This window comes from Lepidochelys kempii, chromosome 5 (genome assembly GCF_965140265.1).
Source record: "Lepidochelys kempii isolate rLepKem1 chromosome 5, rLepKem1.hap2, whole genome shotgun sequence".
NCBI classification, from domain to species: Eukaryota; Metazoa; Chordata; order Testudines; family Cheloniidae; genus Lepidochelys; species Lepidochelys kempii.
This window is the reverse complement of record NC_133260.1, coordinates 91858424-91880172: the sequence shown is the minus strand read 5'-3', so window position 1 is coordinate 91880172 and position 21749 is coordinate 91858424. Positions and strand designations below refer to the sequence as shown.

Sequence of the window (21749 nt, the reverse complement as noted above, 5' to 3'; positions counted from 1 at the left end):
TCATAAGTCACATCACAGTTGCAGGCATTAGCTGAACTTCTAGCTGTGCACAGTATTTTAATAGTCTGAAAAACACACCATCATTAATCACACTAAGAAAGTCATATATCAAAACCTGCTTGAACCCATTCCAGCCAAAAAGAGCTTGTGCTGTTTTCTTTGCATCTCTGATCAGTGGCAACTCTGCTTGTCTCTGACAACAGATTATTTGGAATTAGTTTTTATAAATTAAAGAGTCATTTAGTATTGTGCAGCTGAGTGGTTCTGCAGCCTGGTGCCGCTGAATTATTGAAATTCCCTTTACATATTATTGTTTAGATAGGGAAAATTGCAGGGTGACCATGGATAAAATTATTCTTTTGGGGAGATGAGATTTATTCAACATAATTCCATTATTGTAATCCACAGAAGGGGATGGTTTGATTCATCTAGGACAAGAGCTCTATTTTCCCCCTCATGAAATAAGGCGGTAAAGGAACCTTTAAAAAAAAATCTGAAATTAATAATGTATGAATTTTAAAAATTGAGTTCTTATAACATAGCACATAAATACAGAGAAATTAATACATCTAGTCTCTTAAAATGATAAGTTATCATAATAATGAAAATATAGAACAAAGGATATACTATGGAAACTCTTAAAAGTTTACCAATTAGCTTTGATAAATAGATACTATTACCTCTGTGTTAACAGTATTCACGGTACTTCCCCATGCTTTATTATAAGAAATATATTTTAATACTGCAAATTCAGAGAATGAGTAATTTTGATCTCTAGGTGTTATCTAAGGCAACTGGCATGTTGTTATGGGTGACCAATGTTCATGGCAATTGTCATAATAAATATAAACTCTTAGGCACAATCACTAATAAAAATCATTAGATGGGACTGACATCACAAAGCTGAAACACATAAATCACACTCAGACAATAGGGGAAACTACAGGAAAAATACAAAAGCCCATGGTTTGCACATATACAAGCAATAACCAGAAAAGTCTCCAATAAGTGGCACCCTATGAGACAATGATGTGTACAAATTTTCCTCTTCAAGACAAAGAGAAGGAAAGAGAGGGTGGGGGGAAGGCAGGATATTGAAGATAAGAAAGACAAAAGGGCAGGCCCATTGGTCAATTACTCTTCATATCATTATGTCTCCAATTAAGGCAATACTTTGCCACTGTGCCACTCCAAATTTCAGGAAATTGAAGTTACTGAATAGCTTTCTACCCTCCCTGATAGTGTGACTGCAGAATTTGGGGTTCAGAAGCAAAAGAATTTGGGAGAGCTACCATTGCTTTTGATTACCTGACTTGTTAACAGCTGTAGTGTTTGATTAAAGGTCTTTTTAATTGCATTTCACTGGAACAATTTGCTCATTGCTGCTTTCCTTCCCACCTGCATTTCATCCTGACAGCCAGATACTTGAATGCGCTTGTCAGGTTATGAGGGAAATTCTAGACACTTTTCTGCCAAGCCAGAATTCTGGCCACAATTAAGGGAAATGGAGGTCAGTGTGGCAGGGCCTTATATCTGTAGCTTCAGCCACATGTTGATATGGCTTTATAGCTTTTAAACTGAAGTTTATCATCTCTCTAAATGTTAAAGAGGGAAGTCCCCTTGAATCCCTGATGGCATTCAGTTATGGTCATGATTATAAAATGTCTCTGATCTTTGAGGAGTATGTGAGGATCAATAAAATACAGGACAGCGGAGGAACAAAATGCTCTTAAGTGTTTTTTTGGGGGTGGAGGGGTTCCTCTGCCCACAGCTATGCCACTGGAGATGTCTGTGAGTAAAGAATGGTGACTGCTTATGGGGCATGGAGCAAGAGAAACTTAACAACAAAGGGAAAATCATTGGTTCAGATGCTTAAATTAATTAGCTGGGATTTCAGAAAATATTCATGACTTGCAGTAGTAGTAGAAATGTAGATAAGAGCTGCTGCAAGATTTTCTTTGTTTTATTAATGTGTGTGTAAAACAGTGGCATCACTGAATGAGGAACTCTAAGGCTCAGTGTTCATCATAAGCCAAAAGAGAGGAATTAACCCAAAAGTTACTATTCTGTACCAAAGTTCTGTTATTTTATTGGAATAACAGGCGCATGTACTGTCTCAGTGAAAGGGAAGACCATGCAGGGCTTATATATTGATATATATGTCCAGTAATGAAAAGCTAAACTTCAAAATCTGGGCTGGGTTTTTTTTTGACTGCTTCCGTTTTCACTTGTGGAGAATAACAGATTTTCACTGGAGATGTATTTGAGTCACACTGTTCAGATGTGGATACAAAGTCTATCAGCGTACAGATGTAGTCCAAATCTTGGATTTTGGTTCAAGCCCTTCTCTTGCTTTTACCCAATCATGCTAACAATTTTTGCTATTGATTCCTGGCACAATTGATGCTGAGTTCTGGCTTCCATTCTCAGGCTCTTTGCAGTCGCACATAACTTTCCAAACAAAGTTCTTTAGAGATGAAATTTTCTCTGCTTATTAGCAGTCCAAAGGTAGTGATTGCTGGATAAAATTGAGAAAAACTCATTCTGATTGAAGTTAGTGGAAATCCATGCTGGTGTAGAGATCTGCCTGCATGCTTCTTTTTTCAGGCTTGGCACCCACTCCTTGTGTGCTGGAAGTCTTGAGTGCTTGGTTCCTACATAAAAATGCAAAGAGATAGAGGAAGTAGGCTCCTTGTATCTTCTTTTCTCCTTGTGTATTCATCTAGGACTAGGATAATCTAGACTTTATTATTTCATATTCAGCACAACCCCATCCCAAAGCTCTTTGTTAATTATATGTTATAGTTGAGATTTTAAATGCACAGAAGTAAAGCTGTTCAAAACACAAACTTTTCCTTTCATGGGAAATTTCAACATTTCAAAGTTACTTTCCATTTCAAAGCAGAACAAAAGTCAAAACATTGGCCATTTTCATGAAATAAAAAATTCCCAGAAATTTCAAATTGGAAATGTTGACGTGGAAATTTGACATTTTCAACAAAATTTAAATGAGTCACCATTTTTAAATGAAATTTTCATTTCAAATAAATATTATGACATGGATTTCTTTCTTCTGAATCAACTTTTTGTAACCAAAAATCTTATTTCATTTTGAAATGTTGATTCAAAATACAAAAATTTGTTTTGATTCTTTCAACTGGAAAATCAAAAAGTGTAATTGAACTCAAGATTTCCCTGCAGAGAATTTCTATTTCAATTAAGCTACATTTTACAGTGGGAAATTACACAGGGCTTAATGCTGAAAACCATAACTTTGAATGTCCTGACATTTTTGCTTTTTAAAATATGAAACATTGTGTCACATTATTGCACTTGTTTTCCTTTAATTTCTTTGCTCTTTTGTTGAGGTAGGGGAAACTATCAAAAATGCGGTTGCATATATTTGCATGTGATGTCATACGGGGCCAGATCTTCTGGTTTTCAAGGATGACCCTCCATTGAAGTTGATGGAGCTGTGCCCATTTAGACCAGCAGAGAATTTGGTCCACTGAGTGCGATCACACTATTGCACATTGGAATGGATGCACACACATCTGTGTGTATCTGGGTTAACTCCCTGCATTCCAGCGTGTTGTTAGAAGGTAGTGAGGGACTGTCTTTTTCAAGTGCTTATACATTTATTATCTTCAAACTAAATTTCTTCAGATAAGGCATCTGCCATCATCACAACCTAAACTTGTGGCAAGTTTGAAGTTTTAAGGAAACTAATTTTGAGTTATCCAATAGCAAAAAATGCTATAACTATTGTTTTTTACATTACAATAAATACAAAATAACAAAATGGAATTTTACCATATTTTCAAAATAAACCAAACCAAACAACAAATAACTTGGATGGGGGGGGAGGAGTGGAATTTCATCAGGAGAAATGTCAGCCCAAAATATAAATGTTCTTAAGTAATCCCTGAAATTAGGACTCATAATGAAAATGTCTTCCCTCCAAATCCTTTTACCACTATCATAACTCTCACATGCAGTATTTATATTGAGTCTCTGTGCAATATATTTGGTACACTCTATGAGAAAAATAGATTACGCTTATGCAATAAGGGACAAATATATTTTCTTGTGCTTGACTATTCAGTAATGCTGGATTTTTTCCTTCTTGTCTGTGTTGGCATTCTTTTCCTTAAAAGGAGAGGAAAGCACAATTAATTATTATTTATTACTCCTTGTTTGCATTATATTAGCACCTTGAGGCCCCAACCAAGGTCAGGACCTCATTGTGCTAGACATTGTACTAGCGTATACTAACAGCTAGTCCCTGCCTCAAAGAGCTCTAAAGCTAAGGCCCTGATCCTGCAGTCCTTTGCCCTCTGGTAGATTGTTGAGCCTGCATGCAACAAATTGCTGAATCAGGGCTGAATGGACAAGACAAAGGATGGGGGAAAGAAGATTTATTGTCCCCATTTTATAGATGGGGAACTGAGGCATGTAGAGGTTAAATGCCTTGCCCAAGGTCACACAGGAAATCTGTGGTAGACCCAAGAATTGAAGCCAGATCTCCTGATTTGCAATCCAGCACCTCAGCCAAAACCATCATTCCTCTCTGGTATGACATTCCCATTGGCCTCAAAAGCAGAAAGTTCTACCCAAGGAGATTTTCAGTTGAATTCTGCTGTTGATCAGTTTCTTTCTCACCAATAGGTGGAAACTGACATCCCGGTTTCTCAGGTGACACAAGGAACGATTCTGCCATCCCCAAATGAGGCAGGAAAAACACCATACAGAACAAGGATTTTTCCATAAGAAACTGTACCATAGCAACTGAAAAGACCTTGAAGCACATGCTCACACTTTCTCTGCTTGTTGCAGCCTGTTCATTGATGCAACAGGATATCAGAAATGTGAAGACCTGTTTTTTCTTATTCCTTTGGTGAGGATAATGAATGCTTTAACCGTTACTGCTTGATCATGATGAATTTATTGCAAAATTCTGTAATCTTTCCAGATCCATATCTAATGTCCAAGCCAACAGCCACCACTTGTGCACTAGCAAGTGTTGTCATACTGCAGCTGAGGGGGGTGGGCGGGTGTGAAGGAACTGAACCACCCAAACCTCCATAATAAGAGTCACAGACTTTTGAAGATGTAGGATCAATAACCAAATGGGACGCAGAAGTGTTTCCATCAGGCAGACAGTTGTGCAATGTGTCACATCAAAAATAAAGCGTAGTCACTAAGAAGTTGTGAATAATAAGCTAGCAAAAGTTTGTCTTTTTTTTTCTACAACACCCTCTCCCCACCCATCCCCCCACCCCCCCAAATGGTTGCCCAGCGTAAAAGAGAAGGTCAAGGCTGCAACAAGCAGCTATGGCATTGGTTATGATGCAGGAAAATAGACAATTACTTGCTGAATTATGGACAGTATTTAATCAGAGTGGTGTGATTGGAGCTTTCTCTAGACAGATGTTTGGCCAGTTGCTGAGCAGCTGTTACAGGCTGTTCAAGATTAATGAATCTAAATTAACAGTACCTAAAATGCTTAAGTGGGAAAATGGGAGGAAATCTGAATAGTGCTACAAATCTGCTGAGGTCCAGAGATTTCCTTTCTTTTGAACTGGAATGGCCTAGTCATCCTCTTTTCCCTTTTATCCAGAGTTCATGATACTTCACCCTTTCCATATTTAATCTTTCCCCTGCTTCCCTTTTTCAACCCCATCAGCCTTCAGCAATTCACACTGACACTTCTCAGTGCAGACCCTAACCCTGTGCTGAAAAGACTTCTCACTTTCCTGCCTGACCAGTGACAAACCTCATATATCAATAACATGTGGTTAATTCCTTCTTTCTATTATTTCCTTTTGGCTCAAAGAAATAACTTCTCAAGGTAATAAGGATATTTTGTCTGCAGCAAGCTGCACCTCTTGTGATCCTTTGTTAGACTGGCCATTATGGGTCTCATCCAACTCCCATGGAGGTCAATGGAAAGTTCTCATTGATTTTAATGGAAATTGGATCAGGCTGTCTTACTAAAGATGGGCCTGAACCACAGAAGCCCAGACCTTGTTCTGGAGATGAAGAGTTATGGGATATTCTGAGCTGGAGCTCTGAGTCTTGCCCATCTGTTCTTAGAATCAGATCACTCTCTTCTCAGTAGCACAAAAATATATACATTCTCCCCAGATTGCCTATAACTACTCTGCTTGTGAGAAGCAAGACTACTTTTAAGAGAACTCTGGTCAATAATTTTGTTGAAAGAAAAGGAAGAGGTCCATCCACTGAGAAGATTCACCTCACCTGTAAGAAATGTGTGAATTGCCAGCATTGGAATGTAATTTATCATCTCTCCAATTTCCGTAACAACAGGACTTTTTCAGAATCTGAAGTCTGAAGACGTCACGTTGGAATACTGTGAAAGAGAAGCATTCCAGGCACTTCTATTCAGAAATCTTGACTTGTTTACATTTATAAAGGCATGGAAGAGAAAATATATCAACAGTTTTTGGAGTGCTGGATGTATAATATTAATCCCCAAAGGCTTGTTTATTTCTTCCCAGAATGATATATAAAAGACTGTAAACCAACACCTGAATACTGGAATAAGAGAATAATGTTTCACAGTTAACAAAGTAACAGACTTAGCATGATTTTCTTTGGATGCATGGCAGGTTTTTTTTTGTATAATACTCTGAATTTTCTAATACTTTCAAGATATTGGGCCAGATTCTCCTATCACAGACATGGAGGTAAATCTGGAATAACTCCAGATTTCATTGGAAATTACTCCTGATTTGCCCCATGTAATTGAGGACAGGATTGGGCCCCATCGTGTGTCAGATAACAGTGATGGAAACATAAAAGGTAACAGTGTTGTAAAATCCTTTTGTCAGAGACATTTTGTTCTTCCATTTGTTCTTATTTCTGAATGTATTTTAATACATTTAAAACTTCTCTCTGAGGTCAGAAGATCTAGAAACATAAAAATGAATGAAACCACATACTGTAGCTTAGTATATGTTCAGACTTCTCTATGAAGGCATTGAAGTTAGTGGCACTTTACCCAGGAAGGAATTTAAACCACTGTTTTGAAAACAGAATGTTATATAAGAACTTCATATTATTATAGTACTTAGTACTTATATCTTCAAAGCCCTGTATAAACATTGTCTAATTAACCCTCAAAAAAACCCCACCATCCTCCCGTCAGCTAAGTTAGCAACTATTATCATCACCATTTTCCAGATGGAGAAAATGAGACATAGAAAGATTAAAGGATTCACCCAAGGCTATATATGAGTCACTGGCAGAGTTGGTAATAGAATCTCGGAGTTATGACTCCGAATCCCCTGCTCTGTGTGTTTCTCTAGGCTTCCATAGACTTTTATACAGTCACAGTCAACCTTATAGCTTCTCTATATTTTGTCAGTAAGGAAAATTAAATTAGTAAATTTTTTTGGATTTTGCATTTTTGGAACAGGCAGCGAGGTACTATTCTCACGTCTAAGGAAATGTTTAAGGGGGCCAGTATGACCAAAACAATGATTATATCAATACCCTAAACTATAGTTCAATTTTAAGATATGTTTATGGAAGGACGTTACAGAGACCACTTTAAATGGTCTGTTAATTGTTGTTTTAGCGTCTAACTCCTTCCCATTCTCTTTAAAACTCCTCCAGGAAGTTATGCAGACTAGACGCACAGCATGCCTAAAAATAGTTTGAGGTACATTCTGGTTGTTGGAGTATAAAAGATAAAACCAAGCGTCCTGATTCTTTATCATGCACTGCCACAAAAAGCACGCTAAATGGAGCAGCCTTTCCTGAGGCCAACTTCAAACTCCCCCTTTCTACTCCTGGTAACATTTGAAGGGGACAGGAGAGCCCTGAATCACTTATAAACCTCTGTAAATGATTCTATTAATCTACCATGATGACACCTCTCTGAGACGGAATAATAACTAGGTGCTTCATTTACCTCAGTGTTTTGACTTAGTACAGTCTGTGTTCGCTATAAATACGCAAATTCCATTTCCTTAGCTGCAAGTGCCAGTTCAGAGTGAATTATACCAAAAATCCATCTTTTTTAGTGGTAACAATAAAAACTACAGTACCTTATATTTTCTTTAGTGATAAACTCCCCCAATTGACTTGCATTACTCCTAACTGGTTACACATAACAGCTAGTTATTACTGTTTATGAAGTTACTGGTTCACAAGATGTCATAACAAAGTAACTGAATACAGGGTAAAGGAACCCAGCTGGTACATATTGCTGTATGCAAAGGTTTCAAATTCAAAAGGACCAAGAGAGAAAGACCTACATCTGTACCCATTTGCTGTGCTTCCTGACTACAGAAACGTTAAGTGTACTGCAATGTCATGCCGTACAACAGTTGTAGTGAGGCAGTGGAAGTATTAAAAACTACAGCAGCCATATAGATGATAGGCAGAAGGTCTTCCCTGGTTCACACATTTTGCTCGCTTGAAGAGACCCAGGAGTCGCATTTACCTTCAGTTCAGTCTACACTGAGTGTTACAGAAGATTCAAGTGCAACTATTCTCCAGGAATGAAACTTAAAAGGGAGAGAGGTGACTATGATTTATGGTGACACCGATGAAGCTTTTATAGAAGATAATACATGTGTTCTGGCTATCACCATAAAATTAACTGTTCATAATTGATCAGAGCTGCCAACTCAGCTTGTCTATGTGCGTAACACTTTTCTTTAGGTGTCCATTATTCCAGTGTAGTAAGTCAGAGCTCGAGTAAAGTTCATTCATGCTGACATTCAGGGAGGTCTCATATCCACATGGAGGCTGGATCTCTGTGCCTCTGTGGATACACACCTTGGGTGTTCGCCACTTTTCCAGCAACAGTGGACTGCAGCTGTGGGTGGGCATGCATAGATAAAAAAATCTGATATTTTCCCATTTCTTTTGAACTGTCCAGAACAAAATGCTCAGTGCTGTTTCTCTCAGTCTCTCTCTTTCTCTATCCCATGCTTCAGGAGAGTGTAACTGAGTTCCTTATAGTGTGATAAATCAGCCGGTAAACTTGCATTATGGTGTGTTTGGGCAGCTCCTGCTCCTTAGTGACAGCTGCTTGGCACAGGATGTTGTAATTATCAACTCAAAAAAAAAGATGCTTATAGGTGCTGAAAGCATAATGGCAGTGACTGAGCATGTCCTCAGCTTCCTCATGGGCCTCAGCTTCAAAAGCCCTGCTTAGGGGTTGGTTATATTGTTGGCTGTTGGCATCGTGGCTGTGGGAGGTCGCCGTCACTTTGGATCCTTTGGAGAGCTGCTATTCCCAGAAAAGGCAATGGACCTTTTTGTAATGTGTTAGCTGCTGACATATAACTGCTGCCACACAACTGGCATTTGTTGGTGCATTTGTGTTCATTCTCTTTTTCTAAAATAACATTTTTTTTAAGGGAGGATAAATGTATCATACATGTCAAAGACATTTTAAAAAAACCTTATTAATCATATGTCTGAAGAAAAACTCCAGCAGACTATTTGCTTGATCCCACACAAAATCACCCCTCACACACTGTGGATAGTCCCATTGTGGGAGCCGGTGAATGAAAGTGGTGGATAAGTGATTAATGAGCCTCCCCTTATAAAGCTGACTAAAAGAGCTTGGCTTGTTGAGGCTAGCAAAATGAAGGCTGCGTGGGATATTATTGCTCTCTATAAATATATCATGAGGGTAAACACCAAGGAGGGAGAAGAGCTTTGGAAGCTAAAGGTTGATGTTGGCACAAGAACAAATGGGTATAAACTAGCCATGAATAAATTTAGGCTGGAAATTAGGTTTCTAACCACCAGACAAGTGAGGTTCTGGAACAACCTTCCAATAGGAGTAGTGGGAGCAAACAACCTAACTGGTTTTAAGATGGTGCTTGATACATTTATGAACAGGATTATCATGATGGGGTTGTCTAACATAGCAAGGGACAGGACTGTCTGACCAAGGAGGTCCCTTCCAAGCCTATGTCCTCATGAATCAAAAAGACAACTTTGGAGTTCACAGAGCCTGAGTGGGACACTTCATTTACCACTGTACATGACCTTCTAAGCCTTTTGCCTCTGCTACAACACTTCACTTTTAGTATCCATTGTGGACTACTCATACTGTATAAAGTTTTGTATGTGTGTCTTTGCAGGATCAAGACTCAAATCTTTAATCATAATGTCTTTAAAGTGCCCCATGTATAAAGCATTTCAGTGTGAAATAAAGAAGCAGGCAGCAGTCATTTTATAAGCCTGATGACCAGGAAATCAGAACATCAGCCAAAGATTCAGGAAGCAGTGGCCAGAGCTAGAGAGAACAGCAGATTTCCAAAACTCTTTTATAGGGGAGGAAGGTTAGTATTACATCGATATGCTAAACCTGAGGGGCGGGGGGAGAGAATGGAAAAAGCTTAGAATTTTCTCAAAAGAGACCTGTGGGAATTTCCTTCTATTCCCTTTGTCAAACTGTATCTCTGGGTTTCCTGTCTTCATCTATGTGACCAAGTTTTGTTTCCTCTTTGAATTGTCATGAAAATAGTTACCTATCCAGATATTATCAATGGAGACTTTGAAATCTTTTCAGGTATTTTAAAATCCTGCTGTGTGCTAGTTTGGTTTAGTTTCCAGTCATGATCTAATCAAGGACTCAGTAGTGTATTTACACAAATTCCACAGTCAGGGGGAAGTGCAGTGTTACACCACCATACCTGCCTAAGCTCAGGCTTTGGGGAGGTTTTTCAGACCCTCCACACTGCTTCAACAATCTCAGAACTTCTAATGAGTTTAAGTTACCCTAGGCATAGAAATCTACTCACCTTTTCCACAAAGAACCTATAGGTTTTTATTATGCAAACAGTTAAACATTTTACAGTATCTGATATAGCCACAAAACTACACCGGCAGTCAATGGCGCAATATTCATCAGCTGAATTTTTACATATCACTGTATTATTTTAATTGAGAAGGACTGAGCATATACTACATTTATATGGAAATGGAAGGGAAATCTTTATTACTGGGTATGTTCAAAATCACAAACAAGCAATCAGTAAGTACATTAAAATAGGTCAACATAGCTGCATCGGTCAGGAGCCTGAAAAAAACCCCACACTCCTGAATGGCATAGCTATGCTGACTTAACCAACACTGTAGAAGCAGCTCTACTGATGGAAGAAAACACCCGTTGATGTAGCCGCAGTCGCTCAAGGAGGCGGTGTTCCTATATTGATGGAAAAATCCCTTCAGTCAGCATAGACTGCATCTACACTACAGGGTTAGGCTGGCGTAGCTCTGGTGACCTAACTATGATAGTATAATCACTGTAGTGTAGCCATACCCTTAGTCATGTTCAATCCTGCTAACCTTCTCTTGATTTCAGCTGCAGGATCACACAAGCAAGGGTTGCAGAATAAGATCCTATGATTTCATATACACTAGGATAATTAAACTGTTACACTGTATTAATCTCTGCCTGCTTTGCAGTGTGCGCTAGATTCACCTGGTGCAGTAGAGCAATAATCGAGAGTGTAATGTGTGTGTGTACCTTGTACGAGCAGCCGGTTGAAGCTGCTTTTGTTTTCAGTAAGCGGTGGCATTCTGAAACTACGTGAAGGGCCCCGAAGAAGCTACTACTTGGGGCACATCGGTAGAGCCCTGTGTGTTTTTTTTGCAAATGCAGAATAACATGAAATAAAATGAAAAACAGCAATTAAAGTGACATAAAATGAGAAACTCACCCCACAGCAGCAGCTCCCATGGCTCCTGTCAGTAGGGCTGGGCCTGGCTCCCCATTCCAGTAGTCTGCATGATCCGGAAAAGATGAACCAACCGGTCTAAGCAAAATGGAATACGATAAAGAAACAAAGACCCGCCTCTGGGAGTTTAACTGCTGACGGGGAGAAGAGCTCATTTAACCTGCATCCCAGGCACTGCATTTTTATTTTTTTTTATGGTTTCATCAATCATCCCTTCTGCTCAGGTCTTTATTACAGTCCTAGCATTAGAGTTGGACCCTAGTTTGTCTCCAAAAGGGGAAACTGGGCTGTCTTCTTTTTAATGAAACACACACGTATTTTGGAAGGTCTTTCCCTCTCTTACTCCGTGTCGATGAATGACTGTGGGGAGCTCTTCCTCCTGAAACTGATCACTAGGGGTGGTGGAAGGGCAGCCCCCCACTTGTGGTGTATGGGAGGGATCAACCAGTTGAAGTGTATGTCGGGGGGAGGGGTGCGGGGGGTCTTGCAGTTGCCATTATTTATCAGTCACAGAGGCTGCGGTGTGATGGGTGTGGAACTGTTAGCCTGATGGGGCTCTCTTTTCCCTGGCCAAGCAGTGAAAAACAACCATTAGCCAAGGGAGATGACGTCTGTCTGTGTAACCTCCTTGTAATTCTTCTTCAGGAAGAACCCACCCTCCCATGTTAGAATGTCAACAGATAATATCAGCATTGCCTCCCAGCATTCTTCTGTGCCTGACTACAACCTGTAACAGTATCCATCCCAGGGAAAGGACAGGGACAGAATGATAAGAATGAGTAATCAAATAGCCATAATCCAGTTAAAATACAAGGAATGCAGGTAAAAAAACACCAACCCATCCAATGACAGTTTGCTTGGAGTACCTCAAAGAAAATGGAGTTATGAAGTGTGAATAATATTATATTTTCCTAATAGGAGGCAGCAACTCGGCAGCAAAGGGACTAACCTAACAGCCAGCCTAGTGACTGAGACGTATTTAACCCTAGCTAGTTGGATGGGAATTGTAAGAGTTCCTTCGGGGAAATGAGGTACAGATTATTAGGAGTAGTGGTGCATTATATTGTTTACAGGTAACCTGTAAGAGACTAATCTGGGGTTCTATGGGCTGGGTTGAGTTTACTGTGACTTTTCTGACATCTGAGATTTCTTAGATTGAGACATCATAGGGCTGCAACAGTGAACTCAGAACTGGCCAGCAGACATAGCAGCTATAGCTCAAAGAAGTTTAGCAGCAGATTAGCTGATAGTGCTCTGTGGCGCCAATCCAGAAAAGCACTTTAGCATCGCTTAATTTTAAGCACGTGCATAGTCCAATTGACTTCAAGTTAAGTATGTTTAAATCCCTCACTGGATCAGGGCCTAAATTCAATTTTCAAGTTTCTTTTGTAAGTCATCTTTAAAGGTTGGAAGTAAATCCTGCTGTCCTACTTCATATGGAGGTACATAAAACAGTTCTCTGTACCTTCAAAACCAAAGAGAAAAAAGAGAGCAGAGACAACTATACTGTAAAGGGAGCTGTCTTTCTGACTCTTGTAGAGTAGCACCCACTTACACCAGGCCTGAATTTGGCCCAGTGTTCCTGAATTTATGAAGCTGTCTTCATCTCCTGCTCCTCAAAGTTGGGGGTGCCTGTGTTTAGTGAGACCAAACATATAAGAGAGAATCCTCACTTCTGAAAACTAAGAGAGAAAAGAGTTAAGAGTTTGAAGCCAGTGTATTTATTAGACCAAGGATCGGTAACCTTTGGCATGTGGCCCGTCAGGGAAATCTGCTGGCGGGCCAGGATGGTTTGTTTACCTGCAGCCTCCACAGATTCAGCTGATCGCAGCTCCCACTGGCCGCGGTTCACTGTTCCAGGCCAACCGGGGCTGCAGGAAGCGGCGTGGGCCGAGGGATGTGCTGGCCGCGGCTTCCTGCAGCCCCCATAGACCAAATGAAATAAATACCAGAGGAGGAACACATGCAAAATCTTACACAACCTATGCAAGAAACAGTAACTAATCTAACACCTCTCAGGTATAAACCTTAAAAGAAAACAACCACTGAGTCTCACCTAGAGAGATGCCACTGATATATGCTACTCTCCTAGAGAGATGTCACTGCCACTCTAGTAAATGTCTTTACCTTAGCTGTCTGCTCTTGAATAGAGAGGTCAAGAGCCTATCCCACTAAAAACTGAGAGGTGAAGATCCATAATCAAGAACCGTTCTCAAAGAGTGCAGTGCTTCATCACTATGCCAGCATAACTGCCAGTAAAGGCAGTAGGAGCTGTGGGTTCTAAATGAAAGGTCACAGGAAGATTTAAGTCTATTTATAAATAAAGCAATTGGAAAGACTTAAATTCAGATCAGAGGCAGTCCTGACACTAGCCTGTTTGTCCACTTCTCCCACAAATGTCTCTGCACCTTCTTCCATGCTGCCCATTACTCATGGAAGACCCTTCCTCAACTAAGCCATAAAATCCCTCCCCAAGACCCACTTCTGCTGTGACGGCTACAAGAAATCAGCCAACTAAGGAGGGCCAAGGTGATGGTCAATTGGGGCAGCTGATACTATTTATTTCTTCACAAAATAATACCTCCATCAAGTTGTGTGTTAAGCCAGCTATGTGACTGTGCAAACATTACCTTCAGCCTCTCTCACCTCCTATTATTATCTATGCTCATTGGAGACTAGATTGGGTTCCCATTGTAATCAATGGCAAAAGTCCCATTTACTTCATTGGTGACGGCTCATGCCCTGGTTGCATCTTGGTTCAAATTAGATTACAATCTTGTTGGGACAAAGACTGTTTTTACCTCTGTGTTTGTACAATGCCTTAAACAACAGGGCTCCAATCCAGATTGGTGTCTTGAGTGGTAATATAAATATTAAACAATAATAGTACACTAACAGTAATAATAATTAGTGCAGGTGATAAATAATAAATAGGTGGAGTGGACAAAAACAGAAAGAAAAGAAATGCAAACTCAGGGATGAGCTAAGATTTCTGCTTCAAGACACTGCTAGCTTTGTAAAGAAAGGTAAAACAGCCAGTCAATGTCCAAGTGCAGCAAAGTGCTTAGCTACACTAACTTGGTGTGTGAGTGACTGTGGGTGGAGCTAAGTCTTCCACTTTGCCTAAAGCAGTGAGAACTCTAGAGGTGGTGCTGCCTCAGAAGCAGGAGGTCATCAGGTTAGATGCTCTACCCTATCCACAGTGATTTTGTAGCCCTTCATTACAGGATTATCTCTGAAATCCAACCATGTTGTTGGTGAGTGACATGTGCTGTTCAAGTTTGGCAAGCTGTTGGATCAAATCAATCCAATCCTGTCACTTATACCTACTAACTCTGACTCTGCTTCAAATGGCAAAAGAAGGTTGAGGGCAGCGCCTTGAAATATCTCATTGAACAATAGTTGTTGTAAAGAAGTTTTTGTAAAATATTTTTCTAACCATTGCATAGCCTGTCACAAAATCATTCTTATCAGCCATTGTTTCCCACTTATAGTCTTCACCAAATATGTTAAAACATTTAACAAACTCTGTTATTTTAAAGCATTATAGGGCTAAATTCTGTTCTTAATTACAGATGTAATTGATTTCACTGGGAAAACTACAGATTTACACTGATGCAGAATTTGAGAGACTGTATCCTGGAAAGCAGTGACTCTAAAAAGGATATAAGGGTCAAATAGGACAAGCGATTTAACATGAGTTCAACAATGTGGCAAAAAGGGCTAATGTGATCCTTGAATGTAAAATGTGAGTAGTGGATGGGAGTAGAGAAGTGATTGTACCTTTGTATATAGCTTTGGTGAGACTGATATGGAAATACAGCATCCACTTCTGGTGCCCATACTTTGAAAAAAAGAAGAGCTTCAGAATGATGCCAGGGCTGGAGAAACTGCCTTACGGTGAGAGACTTAAAGAAGTCAACCTTTTTAGCTTAGCAAAAAAGAAAATGACAGGTGACTTGATCATAATGTGTGAAGTACCTTCACAGGGAGAAAATACTGACCGCTTAAAGGGCTCTTTAGCAGAGAAAGGCATAATAAGAACCAATGGATGGAAGTTAAATTCAGACAAAGTCAAATTAGAAACAACACACAATTTTTTAACAGTGAGGGGTCATTAGCTATTGAACAAACTACCAAGGGAAGTGGTGCATTTTCCATTTCTTGGTGTCTTCAGATCAAGACTGGATGCCTTTCTAGAAGATATGATTTAGTCAAACGCAAGTTATTGGGTTCAATACAGGGGAAACTGACAGAAATTCTGTGGCCTGTGTAATACAGGGGTTAGACTAGATAATCTAATGACTTCCTTCTGACCTTAAAATCTATACAGCTATATAGCAGGACCTCTCTCTCTCTCTCTCTCTCTCTCTCGGCAAAACCTAAGTAAAAGACATTTTTATTTGCTGTTGCTTTTGACTGTTAAAATAGATGTTATTAAATTTTAATATTTTGTATTGCAAAGTGTCCTGCAATGCATGGGTGAAATCCTGACCCAGTTCAAGTCCATGATTTCAATCAAGCCAGGATTTCATAACAGTGTGTGAAGGATGCTGTGTAAGGATTCTGTAAACTCTTACTACCAAGAATAGACTACCTGAGGTACAAAACCCCAGGCTCAGTGGGAGTATTTATAGGGTGAGGCCTTCATACATCTTTTAAAATATGACTTCTTGAGTGTAACATATTTAGCTGAATAACTGCAAGAGGCCTAATTCTCTCTATTGTCAATGAGAGTTACACATGTGCTTGGAGATGAGAATAGGTCCTTTCATGCAGAATTCTCTATTGATATCAATGGGAGCTCTCTGTTTCTTCTCCAACTCACCACACCCTACTCCAATTTACAACTGCCATACCTCCCATTCAAAGTCAATGGGAGTTGAGTAACTGTGCCTTTATAAACCTACCCCTACATAATTCCTGAGTAACCACACTAAGAGCAGAATTTGATTCTAAAGTTTTTTGGTATATCTCCTTCTAGAGTCTCCTCCCACCCAAGTCAATGGCAGCATGATTGGGCCCTGCATTTGCTAACTGGATTTTTCCTCAACTAATATTTCTGTCACATCATATTGTATATATTTGATTTATGTGTGTTGTTCTTATATTTAATCTGTGCCCGTTTAGTCACATTCACTGCCATTTTGTATTTATTTAGCACTCTGTTTTGAGCAGAAAGGTAACTGTGGTAGATATGATGTGACAAGTTGCAAATACGTATTCTGTGCAGATCTGTTTTACAGCTGTTGACATACAGGGCTTTGGAATGATGGGATACTGTGTTTTGCATTTGACAATTTGTTATTGGACAAGTTATTTACCCAATAGTTATTTTATATAAGAGTATTTTGCTGTAGCTGTGAGTTCTCTGTAAAGCAATATTTAACAATTCTTATTTATTTTACTCTCCATTGTGATGTCCTCTTAGAAACTTGACAATAAAATCTCTTCACCACTGGGACAAACACTGATGTTTCTCTGTGTTTCAAATGGAGATGAAAAGAACAATGTCTGATTTGTTTATCAGCAATCCCTCTGTGATAACTTTCACTGTGTTCCTTTTAATATTTTGCTGTTAACTTCAGTGGGGCCAGGATTTCCCCCACATTCTCTGCCTAACAGTTACTAGGTGAGACACTCATTTTAAAAAATGTGATATGTGGTAAGTGGATTTGACCTGTCCCTCTCATCCATGAAAGGAAATGAGACAATTTCATAATGATATGTGGCAGGGCAGAGGGAGAGGAAGCCCCAAAAGGAAGTGAAATGGTTGACCCGGAACCAATGCTATGGCATAAGGAATTTTCAAGCCCCTTCCCGATGAAAGATGGAGCAGCTGGTCAGAGTCCTGAATGTGGCAAGAATATCATTATTTGGCAAATGCAAGATTCCTGAGCTGATAAAGCTTCGGAAGAGCCTTTTCTAGTTCATCTAGTAGCTCTTAGAGTGCTTCAAATCCCTCCAATGCTACCTTAGTCACTGCCATACTAATATTCAAGAAAACTGGTGTGGAGTAAAAGACCCAATGTCCCAGATGAAGAGAGATCCAGGCTCTTATCAATAACTGAAATGTTCCTTGAGATCACCCCTTCCCCAGCCTCCTCAGAGTCTTCTTATCCACTAGCACAAAGGGGACTGTGGCCTAGTCTCTCTGACCACAATTGGACCACCCCCCAATCAACCTATATGATGTCAATTTATTAACTCTCCTCACCTTTTTTGAATACGAACCATTGGGAACTGTACAAAAATTGTAATGACTGAAGAGTTTTGAACTGCATCATTTCCAAAATATCCCTATATCATGAGTAGTAATTGAAGACTTCTGTTAGTGGCAAGGGACTGTTTACTCAATCAATTATTGCCCAGTTTGAAGTAGATGAATTGGAATGGGAGCAATTAATAAAAGGCAAAGAAAGCAGAGCAATTAGATCTAACAGGATGTGAACTCTTGGGCAATTGCTGCACATCTCAGGCTTATTGTGAGCCACAAAGCCTAAGTCATGCACCAGTGGCCCAGGAATGTGCACCCTATTTCAGCATGGTGCTTAATTTCTATTTGAAACATGCTCCACATTTGCTGAATTTGGGCTTCTCTCCAAGACACTTGACTGCAGTCCAGACTCGATATTTATTTTGTGGTGAATACTTAATAATATGAATAGAGATGAATGTAAGACAGTAAATACAGATTTGCATCTGTCAGGGGAGGATTTGGGCCTGGCTCTTGTTATAACTTTCTATCATCCTTTATTTTTAAAAAAATCCCAATGCTGGGGAGGACATGAAAATAAAGGGCCAGATCCTGAGATGATTTAAATTGTCTTAGCTCCAACAATTTCAGTGTCAACATACCAATTTACAGCACTTGAGGACCAGGACCAAAAAAATCTACGTCAAACAGTAACAACACACTTTAAAGGACTGGAATGATAAAAGGATTTGAGACCAGAGTCTCATAGAAATGGAATCCTTTGGTACAATGCACTACCATCATGAGAAAACAGGGAGCCATTCCTAGATTGCGGCAGCAGTGTCCAACCTGTGGCATGGCCCCAGAGGCCTGACATGGTGTCTATCAAGGGTGACTGTTAGGAAGAACATGTGTATTTGATTATGAATGGGAAGTGTGCTCCTTGAGCCATACCCAGTGATTTTTAATCTGAAATGTCTGAATCAGCCCTGTTGATATGAGGCGGAAAGAGGGGACACCACCTCCTCAACTGCCTCCCCGCAGCTCTAGGAGCAGCCCTGGTGTGGGCCCAGAGGGATCTGAGCATCTACTGTTCCTTCCCTATTTTGGTTGCTCAGCAGTTTCCCTGTTGGCCATCATCTATACTGCATGAGAGGAAAGTAGTTTTGGCTACTCCGTTGTTGCTTCCCTGACAGGCTGTGGAAGCCCAAGAGAGTGCTTTACTGGCACTAGCTGACCCCAGGGGATGGCTCTCCTCACCCACACCAAGAAATCCAGGAGAGGAGGAAAAAGAGTCACAGCTGAGAACCAACAACCAATTATGGATCCCAGATTCTCTGCTCCAGTACAGCCTAAGGACTGTTCTAACTTGCCCCAGCTGTCTATGGTGCCTTAGAGACCATATGCCAGCTGAGGCTAGCTGGAGTGCAGAGCATACCAATCACCCTTATACATAACCCATGCACTAGGGGCTGTCAGAAGGGAGGTGAAGGAGTCAAATATGCTTATTCTGTGCCTACTGGGGTCTCCCCCATACTGAAGGAATCCCCATCAGGGGACTTGTAAGTGGCTTCTCTTCCCTTTGCACCACAAATGGAGTGGAGCATGCGAGAGAATATGTCCTAAAATCTTAATTTGGGGCCCCTTGCCTTTATGAAATAACATATTTGGCGCTCAGGCAGAAAAGGTTGGACACCACTGGCTTGTAGGAACCTATTGGTGGTGGGGCAGGAGTAGCCATGAGTTCCCTGCATTCCTTGCCTTATATATGGGAGTTGGGACTTTTGAAGTGCCAGGGCATGAGTATCACAGGCTCTTTTCCCCACTGTGAGCTCCTTCTCTTGCTTCCTACTGAGTTGCAGCCAGCACTCATGGAGACACTCTTCACAGGCTTGCTCTTATCTCTGGCAGACAAGCCCCAGAGGAGGCACAGGTGGCCCTGGGGCTCTATGCTGGATTATTTCAGCATCAAATTGAAATATGAATACAATATTTGTATGCAGTATGCAGGGGTCAACATCTGCGGTATGTGGCATATATATCCATTTCCCCTCATGCTGTGGCTGCTTTCTCCTTGTGTTCTAACACTGAGGAAGAACAGGGGCAGGTGGGTTTTTTCACTAGTATCAATCAGAGCACGTTCCTGAGCAGCCTATGGCTGTGTAGATAGGTTGTTTTCTAGAGAACCTTGCTCCCATTCTATAACATCTGAATGGGCGGGCACTGGGTCAGAGATTGGTCTGTAAACTTAAATTATCCAAAGCTCACTGTAGCTTTCCTGTGTATTGATTCAACAAACATGTACAGTTTAGAAGAGATTCACCCCTATGCAAACAGCCTGCAAGAGGTATGCACCACTTAGGTCCCATTTACTTTTCAGGTCTTAATTAGGATTGAAGTGGTGTATAGGCTTTGTCCTGGTTGTCCACAGAGGGGTGAATGTCAATGTCTGTGAAACCAAATAAATGGGGCAAATTAATTCACCAGCACACTTTGGCTGCTTTGTGCCACTCCAGCAACACAAAGCAGCTGGAAACGCAACTTAATTGACCAGTTAAACTGGGCTTTCAGCTGCTTTATGTAGCTAGCACAGTGCAAAGTTGCCAGAGTATACCAGTAAGTCTGCTCCAGTATTTTCAAATATTAAATTCTTTAATTAAAGTTTGTGTTCAAAAGGAAAGAGTAAAAAAATATGCTTAAGGGCTTTATGAATTGGTCCATTAGTAGTGAGTTCTTTCAGCAGATATTTGAAAGGTTCTATCAGCAACATTCACTAAAACCTTGGTCCATCTTGTGTTATTTTTTTCTTTTACCTTCGAGCAACAGTGTAAATCATATTTGTGAGAATGAAATATCTGCCTTATCCCAGCTGTAGCGTAAAACAGACAGAGCAAGTGGCAGTTTAATTTAAGATGAACAAGCGATAAGCAGAGAGCCATGGAGTAGATTGGATTTAATTAAAAGAGGGCATACTTTATCTTCTTGGATTATGTGAATGCTTTATTTTGTTTCCTCTTTCTCCCTCCTCCCCAAATTTTTCTTTGGAGCTGAATGAAAAGGATTAGCTGCCGTTAGAGAAATAAAAATGGAACTGACATGAGAGAGGCTTGGTCTACTTCCTGCATTTTTTTACTTGTGGAAAAGCAATATTCGATCTCGTATTCAGAGGGGTCATCCAAGTCTACTGATGATCACCCCTCTCCTGATGACTGCCAGGGTCACAGTGTCATGTCTTTTAAAGCAAATAAACTGTACCCTCTCTATAAATATATTAACACACATTTCTTACAGTGATCTGGCTGATCTCTAATGACATCTATGGCATTCTTTCCACTATATGCACAGTACTGTACAGGAAAACCCTTCCCCTCCATAATGTACATATGCATCTGGGCACCCTCCCACCCTTTCCCCCAAATTCACTTCTAACATGCATTTTATGTTCACTTTACAGTTGTTCAGCACATCAAACGACACAATATTGTTCTAAAAAGAGAGCTGGGAGAAGGAGCCTTTGGGAAAGTCTTCTTGGCCGAGTGCTATAACCTCTCTCCGGAGCAGGACAAGATCTTGGTGGCGGTGAAGGTAAGAGAGTCTAGGATTTCCATTGTTAATTCATGGTTTCAACTAATGCTGTTTTTTTTGTAAATGATCCTGTTTGCCTGTTCAGTAAGCCCAGTGTAACTCCCGTGATATATGTGCAAGGGCTCACAAGGCTGATGGAATGTCAAGAGAATATGATATTTGATCTTGCTGTGGGTTATAAAATGAGAGCTGAGTTTCATAAAGAAAAGCGGGGGAAATGACAGTGTCACAAT

General features: G+C 40.2%; 1 protein-coding gene across 6 annotated transcripts in view; it reads left to right on the top strand.

The window, feature by feature from the left end:
- NTRK2 (neurotrophic receptor tyrosine kinase 2) overlaps positions 1-21749 on the top strand; it is a 319997-nt gene that overhangs the window by 180896 nt on the left and 117352 nt on the right. For 3 of the 6 annotated variants that reach the window (XM_073345038.1, XM_073345037.1, XM_073345040.1), the window contains exon 14: positions 21386-21516. In XM_073345038.1, coding sequence (XP_073201139.1) covers positions 21386-21516 — 131 coding nt within the window. Of the gene's footprint in view, positions 1-4668; positions 5189-15310; positions 17192-21385; positions 21517-21749 lie in introns of those variants that run through there. The other 3 variants (XR_012159057.1, XM_073345042.1, XM_073345043.1) reach the window with 3 other exon arrangements.